The sequence below is a fragment of the Protobothrops mucrosquamatus genome, unplaced genomic scaffold (assembly GCF_001527695.2).
Source record: "Protobothrops mucrosquamatus isolate PMUCROS unplaced genomic scaffold, P.Mucros_1.0 scaffold6562, whole genome shotgun sequence".
Taxonomy (NCBI): Eukaryota; Metazoa; Chordata; class Lepidosauria; order Squamata; family Viperidae; genus Protobothrops; species Protobothrops mucrosquamatus.
This window is the reverse complement of record NW_015392385.1, coordinates 4,870-13,562: the sequence shown is the minus strand read 5'-3', so window position 1 is coordinate 13,562 and position 8,693 is coordinate 4,870. Positions and strand designations below refer to the sequence as shown.

The window sequence follows — 8,693 nt, the reverse complement described above, 5'->3', positions numbered from 1 at the left end:
GAGCGGACTCAGGAAGCCACACCCGGGGGGGGGGGAGAGGGCTGTCTTACGGAAAGACCCCAGACCCAATTCCCTGCCCTCCTTGCCGCCCCCCCCCACTCAAGAAAAGTTCTTCAAAGGAACTTTGAATGGATGGATGGGGGGGGGGAGGCTGGAGGAATCTCACTAATGGGGGGGGGAGTGAAGGAGACTCCGCCCCCCCCGATTGGCCCGCCCCCCCACCAGGGGAAATAAAACTGGGGCGGAGGAGGGGCTGCCCTCCTCGCCCTTTCCAGGCCACCCCAGCCCTCCCCATCCCCACCCAGCCACTGGACAGAGTTGGACCTTGGAGGTCATCTAATCCATCCCTCTGCTCAAGCAGGAGACTCTTAAGGAATCATAGTATAAAGAATTGGAAGGGACCGTGTTCCTGTTCTGTTCTGTTCTGTTCTATTTTCTATTCTGTTCTGTTCTATTCTGTTATTTTCTATCCTATTCTGTTCTGTTCTGCTCTGCTCTGCTCTGCTCTGCTCTGTTCTGTTCTGTTCTGTTCTATTCTATTCTATTTTCTATTCTATTCTATTCTATTCTATTCTTCTATTCTATTCTTTTTATTCTTCTATTCTATTCTATTCTATTCTTTTTATTCTTCTATTCTGTTCTATTCTATTTATTCTATTCTTTTTATTCTTCTATTCTATTCTATTCTATTCTATTTATTCTATTCTTTTTATTATTCTATTCTATTCTATTCTTTTTATTCTTCTATTCTGTTCTATTCTATTCTATTCTTTTTATTCTTCTATTCTGTTCTATTCTATTCTATTCTATTTATTCTATTCTTTTTATTCTTCTATTCTATTCTATTTTTATTCTTCTATTCTATTCTATTCTTTTTATTCTTCTATTCTATTCTTTTTATTCTTCTATTCTATTCTATTCTTTTTATTCTTCTATTCTATTCTATTCTATTCTATTTATTCTATTCTTTTTATTATTCTATTCTATTCTATTCTATTCTATTCTATTCTATTCTATTCTATTCTATTCTTTTTATTCCATTCCATTCCTATTCTAATCCTTGCAATTTCTCCGGACCTGATTGGCCTGTAGAATCACAGAAGAACAGAGTAGGAAGGGACCTTGGAGGTCATCTAGTCCAGCCCTCGGTGGCCGAGGCCAGGCCGCTTAACCGCCAGGTAGGTCGTCTCTGCCCCACCGCGCCTTTCGACGCTGCGGCCTCCATCGCCACGGCCCCACGAGGCTGGGCAGCCGGTGAGTGACCGCTGCCTCGTTGGGGGCCCGCCGTTGAAACTTATCAGTGTCGGCTCCTGCTCGCTCGCTCGCTCGCTCGCTGTCTGCAGCAAATGCTGCTCCGGCCCAAAGTTGCACCTTTTATAGCCTCACCCCGCCCAGATCTCTCGCCCGTGCCCAGACTCCGCATGCTGGGCCCGGCGTCCCTCCATCGTTGGCAGTGGGGCGGGCAGCAACCAAGAGGGTTCGCCACCGCGGGACTAGATGACCTCCAAGGTCCCTTCCCACTTTATTATAGTTCTTCTTCTTCTTCTTCTTCTTCTTCTTCTTCTTCTTCTTCTTCTTCTTCTTCTTCTTCTTCTTCTTCTTTTCTTCTTCTTCTTCTTCTTCTTCTTCTTTTCTTCTTCTTCTTCTTCTTCTTCTTCTTCTTCTTCTTCTTCTTCTTCTTCTTCTTCTTCTTCTTCTTCTCCTTCTCCTTCTCCTTCTCCTTCTCCTTCATCTGCCTCCCAAGCAGACCCACCAGTCCAAGAAGCGCTCGGGATTCTCCCCCCACCCCCAAGGCTGGGAACAGGGAACCTTTCTTAAACAGGTGAGCCCTTCCTGGATCCCAGGTATAAACAGGGCCATAAAATGCAGGCGCACCTGGGACTTTGTCATCTGTCACCTGTTGCCCAGTTTCCCTTTCGCTGGCTTCTCAAAGCTTAATCGCCTGCTTGAATGGGGGGGGGGCTGGACTAGAAGACCTCCAAGGTCCCTTCTATTCTATTCTATTCTATTCTATTTTCTATTCTGTTCTATTTTTTATTCTATTCTATTTTTTATTCTATTCTATTTTCTATTCTATTCTATTCTATTTTTTATTCTGTTCTGCTATTCTATTCTATTCTATTTTTTATTCTATTCTATTCTATTTTCTATTTTTTATTCTATTCTATTCTATTTTCTATTTTCTATTCTATTCTATTTTTTATTCTATTCTATTCTATTCTATTTGCTATTCTATTCTATTCTATTTTTTATTCTATTCTATTTTTATTCTGTTCTATTCTATTTTTTATTCTATTCTATTCTATTTTATTCTATTCTATTTTTTATTCTATTCTATATTCTATATTCTATATTCTATATTCTATATTCCATTCCATTTTCCGTTCTATTCTATTCTATTCTATTTGCTATTCTATTCTATTCTATTTTTTATTCTATTTTATTTTTTATTCTATTCTATTCTATTCTATTTATTCTATTCTATTTGCTATTCTATTCTATTCTATTTTTTATTCTATTCTATTTTTATTTTATTCTATTCTATTTTTATTCTATTCTATTTTATTTTATTCTATTCTATTTTTTATTCTATTCTATTCTATCTATTTTCTATTCTATTCTATTCTATTCTATTTTTTATTCTATTCTATTTTCTATTCTATTCTATATTCTATATTCCATTCCATTTTCTATTCTATTCTATTCTATTCTATTCTATTCTATTCTATATTTTCTATTCTATATTTTCTATTCTATTCTATTCTATTCTTTTTTAAATTCTATTCTATACTCTATTCTATTCTAACTCTCCTGTTCTGTAAGGGTCTCCTGCTTAAGCAGTGTGTTGGACTAGATGACCTCCAAAGTCCCTTCCAACTTTATTATTATTATTATTATTATTATTATTATTATTATTATTATTATTATTATTATTATTATTATTATTATTATTATTATTATTATTATTAATATTATTATTATTATTATTATTATTACTACTACTACTACTCCCAAGCAGCCCTACCAGCCCAAGAAGCACTCGGGATACCTCTCCCCCCCCCAAGGATGGAAACAGTGAACCTTCGTAAACAGGTGTGCCCTTCCTGATATCCCAGGTATAAACAGGGCCATAAAATGCAGGCACACCTTGCACTTTGTCCAGGCTCAGCCTAGGACAGGTGGGTCCCTCCACCTGTCATCTGTTGCCCAGTTTCACTTTCACTGGCTTCTGAAAGCTTAATCTCCGGCTTGAGTGGGTGGGCTGGGCTAGATGACCTCCAAAGTCCCTTCCAACTCTATCCTTTTGGAATTCTGTAAGGGTTTCCTGCTCAAGTCGAGGGTTGGACTGGAAGAGTGGTCCCCAACTTGTGGGCTGCAGTGCATTACCGGACCCTGGCTTACTTGGCCACCGGGCCCCGTGAGTAGCTGGGCAGTGCACATGCCCGTGTGCGCGTGCTCACCCCCTCTTGTTCCACCGTTGCTGCTACTATCACGCGGGCCGAAATATAGAAATATAGAAAGAAGAAAGAAAGAAAGAAAGAAAGAAAGAAAGAAAGAAAGAAAGAAAGAAAGAAAAGAAGGGAGGAAGACAGAAATATAGAAAAGAGAAAGAAAGGAAGGAAGGAAGGAAGGAGGGAGGGAGAGAGAGAAAGAAAGAAAGGAGGGAAGGAGAGAGAGAGAGAGTAAGAAAGACAGAAAGAAAGGAGGGAGGGAGAGGGAGAGGGAGAGGGAGAGAAAGAAAAAGAAAGAGAAAGAAAGAAAGAAAGATAGAAGGGAGGAAGACAGACAGAAATATAGAAAGAAAGAAAGAAGGGAGGGAGGGAGGGAGGGAGAGAAAGAAAGGAGGGAGGGAACGAGGGAGGGAGTAGCTGAGCAGTGCTTGCACCTGTGTGTGCGTGCTCATCCCCTCTCATTCCTCCGTTGCTGCTACTCTCACACAGGCCATGGCGTAAGCCTCACATGGAGTTGGCGCCAGTACGATCCTCGCGCCGGTAGTCGTATCGCCGCGAGCCTGGCGTCGTCGGCGTCACAAGCCTCACACAGATACCTGCGTCGCTGAGAGAGGCATGGCGCGCACGCTCACTGCCTGTGTGTGTGCGCATGCACGCACACATATAGCCATTGTCATGTTTGCGCACATGGACATAAGGCGCCTGCCCCTCCCTCTCCCACCGGGCCGCCAACCCAGGAAAGTTGGGTACCCCTGGCTTAAGCGATGGAAACCTGTGAGAGAATATATGCCGAGCTCCAAATGTGTCAGGCTCACCCCATTTTAGACCTTTCGGAAAGAAACACCCTCGACTCCGTTCCTTGACGCGAAAGCTTCTCATTCCTAAATTCCAGCAGTTACAGTGTAAGCAAAGCTGGATCTGAGCATTCCCGCGCAAAGGTTGCCTTTTTCCCCCTTTCCCTGCTCCGCCTCCCACCCCCTGCCCTCGATCAGTCCATCGGTGTCCAATCGTCATTCCCCCCCTCCCAATTTCCCTTGACATACACATGCAGGTATGGATTTCCTCCCACCTCCAGCGACGAATGGCAGAGCTGATCGACACAACCGCAGGGTCCCTTTCCAAAACAGCCTGAGAACTTTTAATTGGACGTGGACCGATAACACAGGGAGGGGGAGGGGTGGGCCAGGGGAAAAGGGAAAGTTCATTGCGTCGTCGTGGTGCCAAACCAACAGATCCAGCACCCCCTTCCCAACAGCCTTTTGGGCACCAGGGACCGCTTCCGTGCAGAGAGGTTTTACCGCGGACCAGAAGGAGTGTTTGGCTTCACTTGTTGCCTGCGTCTCCGCGGATGGGATTCCGCTTGTTTGCACGGACCGGTTTCTGGCACGCCGCAGCCTGGTACCGGTCCACAGATTCGGGTGATTGGGGACCCCTGCTCTAATCTGTAAAGTATACCCTTGGGGGGGGAGAACGAGGAGTTCTTTTTTTGCTAATTGGACTAAGTGGGAAGGATGACAAACACGCTGAATTCCCCTCTTGTGTACAGAACAGACTTCACCCACCTGGGATGCTCTCGGCTTATGGGGGAAATACCCCTTTGATACTGGTGACACTGGGTTGGACTGGGGCAAAGGCAAGGACGTGGGGCCGGGCTGGCGTTGAAGGGCTGTGGGGCAGGATCCTGGTGCCCTTGAGAAGATGGAGGAGGATCTTTAAAGATAAGGACCCCCTTCTCTCGCTGGACCCCAGGAAGGCAGGGACGACCCCCAGCTGACCCCCCAGGCCCATTTCAGCAGTCAAAGGCAAAGGAGAAGCAGAGAGGACACCAGACCTGCGGGTCTGCCATTGTTTATTTCTCGAAGAAAAAAAAGGGAATTACGAACCGCACCGTTTCCGGATTTTGCGGCCAAAAAATGAAGTCGTACTTCAAAGACGTGCGGGGAAAAACCAGCGAAACACTTTGACAAATACCTTTTTCGTGACAGAACACACAATTCTCAAGATGGAATATGCCTTTCTGCATACACAACAGGCCAACCGGAGTGGAAGGAAGAGCAGCTTGATGAGGCTTCTGCCTGGCTTTCGGTTCTGCTCGACGAAGATCCTGACGTGCTCGTCCCGTAGGTTGGGCTCCCCGTACAGCCGGTTGACGTAGTAGCTCCCCCGGTTCTGGGAAACGAGGCTCTGCACCGTCCCCATCAGCTCCGAGACCTGCCTCTCTTGCTCGATTCCCACGGCCTTGTTGTCGAACCCGCAGAAGCGGTTCCCGCACCGCCGGATCAGGTCCCGCAGATTCCGGTTGTCGGACTTTCGGACATACTCCTGCAGGGAGGCCCCTCCCAAATCCTCCAGGCAGGTGAAGAGGACGATGGTGTGCCTGGCGGACTCGGCCCCAAAGATATGCCAGACGCACTTGGCGGCAGCCGCATCTTCCGCGGTGAAGCGCCCCACCTGGGTCACCAAGATCAGGGCGTGGGGGCCGGGCCGGGAGAAGTTGATGCAAGCCAGGATCTCACGTCGCACAATCTCATCGTAGTTTTCGGACTCGAAAATGCCTGGCGTGTCAACCACGGAGACCTTCCTGCCCTGCCAGGTTCCCTGCCCCCTTTCGCACTTCAGGGTGGTGGCGTTTGGCCCCAAGGTGGACTTGAACTCCCTCCGGCTGAGGATGGTGTTGCCCGTGGCGCTCTTCCCGCCTCCGGTCTTCCCCACCAGGATCAGCCGGAGTTCCTCCCCTGGGAGTTTGAAAGAGAAAGTTACACAAAGGAATTGAGAGATTTCCCACGTGCCCCTCCCTCCCTTTCTCTGTCTTTCTTTCTTTCTTTCTTTCTTTCTTTCTTTCTTTCTTTCTTTCTTTCTTTCTTTCTTAAGACAACATTAGAGAAAGACTGACGTCCATGGAGCCTTGATACACCCTTCCTTCCTTCCTTCCTTTCTTCCTTCCTTCCTTCCTTCCTTCCCCCCTCCCTGTCTCCTTCCCTGTCTCCTTCCCTCCCTCCTTTCTTTCTTCCCCTCCCTCTCTCTCTCCCTCCATGTCTCCTTCCCTCTTTCCCTTCTCTTTCTTTTCCTTCCCTTCCTTTCCCCCTCTTCGTCCTTCCCTCCATTCTTCCCTTCCTTCCTTCCTCTCCCTCCATCTCCTTCCCTCATTCCCTCCCTCCCTCCTTTTTTTCTTCCGCTCCCCCTCTCTCTCTCCCTCCCTTCATGTCTCCTTCCCTCCTCCCCTTCCCTTCCCTTCCCTCCCCTTTCCTTTCCTTCCTCTTTCTCTCTTTCTTTTTCTCTTTCCCTTCCCTTCCCTTCTTCCTCCCTCCCTCCCTCCCTTCCCTTTCTTTTTCTTTCTTTCTTTCTTTCTTTCTTTCTTTCCTCCCACCTTTCTTTTTCTCTCTCTCTCTCTCTCTCTCTTTCTTTCTTTCTTTCTCTCTCTCTCTTTCTCCTCTCCCATCCCCTCCCCCTCTCTCTCCCCTTTCCTTCCCTCCCCTTTCCTTTCCTTTCCTTCCCTTCCTTTCTCTCTTTCTTTTTCTCTTTCCCTTCTCTTCCCTTCTCCCTCCCTCCCTCCCTTCCTTCCCTTTCTCTTTCTTTCTTTCTTTCTTTCTCTCTCTCTCTCTCTCTCTCTCCTCTCCTCTCCCCTCCCCCTCTCTCTCCCCTTTCCTCCCCTCCCCTTTCCTTCCCTTCCTTTCTCTCTTTCTTTTTCTCTTTCCCTTCTCTTCCCTTCTCCCTCCCTCCCTTCCTTCCCTTTCTCTTTCTTTTTCTTCCTTCCTTCCTTCCTTCCTTCCTTTCCTTTCTTTTATTTCTTTCTTTCCTTCCTTCCTTCGTCCCTCCCACCTTTCTTTCTTTCTTTCTCTCTCTCTCTCTCTCTTTCTCCTCTCCTCTTCCCTCCCCTCTCCCACCCTCCCTTCATGTCTCCTTCCCTCCTTCCCTCCCCTCCCCTTTCTCTCTCTTTCTTTTTCTCTTTCCCTTCCCTTCCCTTCTCCCTCCCCCCTCGCCCCCTTTCCTTCCCTTTCTGTCTTTCTTTCTTTCTTTCTTTCTTTCTTNGGGGGGGGTGTTTCTCTTCCCCTTCCCTTCTCCCTCCCTCCCTCCTTTCCTTCCTTCCTTCTTTCTTTCCTTTCTTTCTTCCTTTCCTCCCTCCCTCCCACCCACATTTCTTTCTCTCTTTCTTTCTTTTCTCTCCTTCTCTCTCTCCCTCTCTTTATGTCTCCTTCCCTCCTTCCCTTCCCTTTCCTTTTCTCTTTCCCTTCCCCTCTCTTTCTTTTTCTGTTTCCTTTCCCTTCTCCCTCCCTCCTTTCCTTCCTTTCTTTTTTCTTTCCTTTCTTTCTTCCTTTCCTCCCTCCCTCCCTCCCACCTTTCTTTCTTTCTTTCTTTCTTTCTCTTTCTTCTTTCTTCTTTCTTTTCTCTCCCTCTCTCCCTCCCTCTCTTCATGTCTCCTTCCCTCTTTCCCTTCCCTTCTCCCTCCCTCCCTCCCTCCTTTCTTTCGTTCCTTCCCCTCCCTCCCTCCATGTCTCCTTCCCTCCTTCCGTCCCTTTTCCTTCCCTTCCCTTCCCCTCTCTTTCTTTTTTTCTTTCCCTTCCTTTCTCCCTCCCTCCCTCCCTCCTTTCCTTCCTTCCTTTTTTCTTTCCTTTCTTTCTTTCTTTCTTTCTTTCTTTCTTTCTTTCTTTCTTTCTTTCTTTCTTTCTTTCTTTCTTTCTTTCTTTCTTCTCTCTCCCTCTCCCCTTCCCTTCTTCTGGGTTTCCCAGAAAACCTCCGGGATAACTCTGGGGGGGGGGGTTACCTGTCTCGGCGTCCATGGCTCCCCCGAGGCCAGTTCAGGTCTGCCAGCAATCCAAATTCCCTGCAGAACCCAAAGCCCTTTTCTCCCTCTCTCTTCCTGGCTGAGTCAGGGGGGGTCTCCATCCCAGGACACGGCTGGGCTGCGTGGACCCCCCCCTCGGCGGGGCAGGGGGGGTCGACCCCCCAGCTCTAACCAGTGAGCGGCGCAGCCAGCCCCCTCCCTTGGAAGACCCCCCTCCCAAAAAGCCGCTCAGCCGGGGGCTCCTTTCCAAGCGAAGACCCGGACTCAGGAAGCCACACCCGGGGGGGGGGTGCCTTACGAAAGACCCCAGACCCAATTCCCGGCCCTCCCCATCTGGGGGACCCCCCTCCACCGCAGCCCCTCCCCCTTGCAAAGCAGCCTGCGGGATACTCGAGGGGGGGGGAAGAGCCCACCGCCGTGGGGGGGGAGAGCCGGGCTCGCAGGACCCCCTCCCCCAC

The 8,693-nt window shown here is 47.9% G+C and overlaps 2 protein-coding genes across 2 annotated transcripts in view; both read right to left on the bottom strand.

Moving 5' to 3' along the window:
* The window catches only part of LOC107300281 (GTPase IMAP family member 2-like), a 7,176-nt gene extending 3,735 nt beyond the window's left edge, over positions 1-3,441 (bottom strand). The window contains exon 1 of the mRNA XM_015829618.1: positions 3,403-3,441. Coding sequence (XP_015685104.1) covers positions 3,403-3,441 — 39 coding nt within the window. The remainder of the gene's footprint in view (positions 1-3,402) is intronic.
* Positions 3,442-3,956: 515 nt separating this feature from the next.
* LOC114923677 (GTPase IMAP family member 1-like) lies at positions 3,957-8,230 on the bottom strand. The gene is made up of 3 exons (XM_029286972.1): positions 8,215-8,230; positions 5,491-6,187; positions 3,957-4,224 (listed from the first exon to the last, which is right to left on the bottom strand). Exons 1-3 carry the CDS (start codon positions 8,228-8,230, stop codon positions 3,957-3,959), a joined length of 981 nt encoding a protein of 326 aa, XP_029142805.1.
* Between the last annotated feature and the right edge of the window lie 463 nt (positions 8,231-8,693).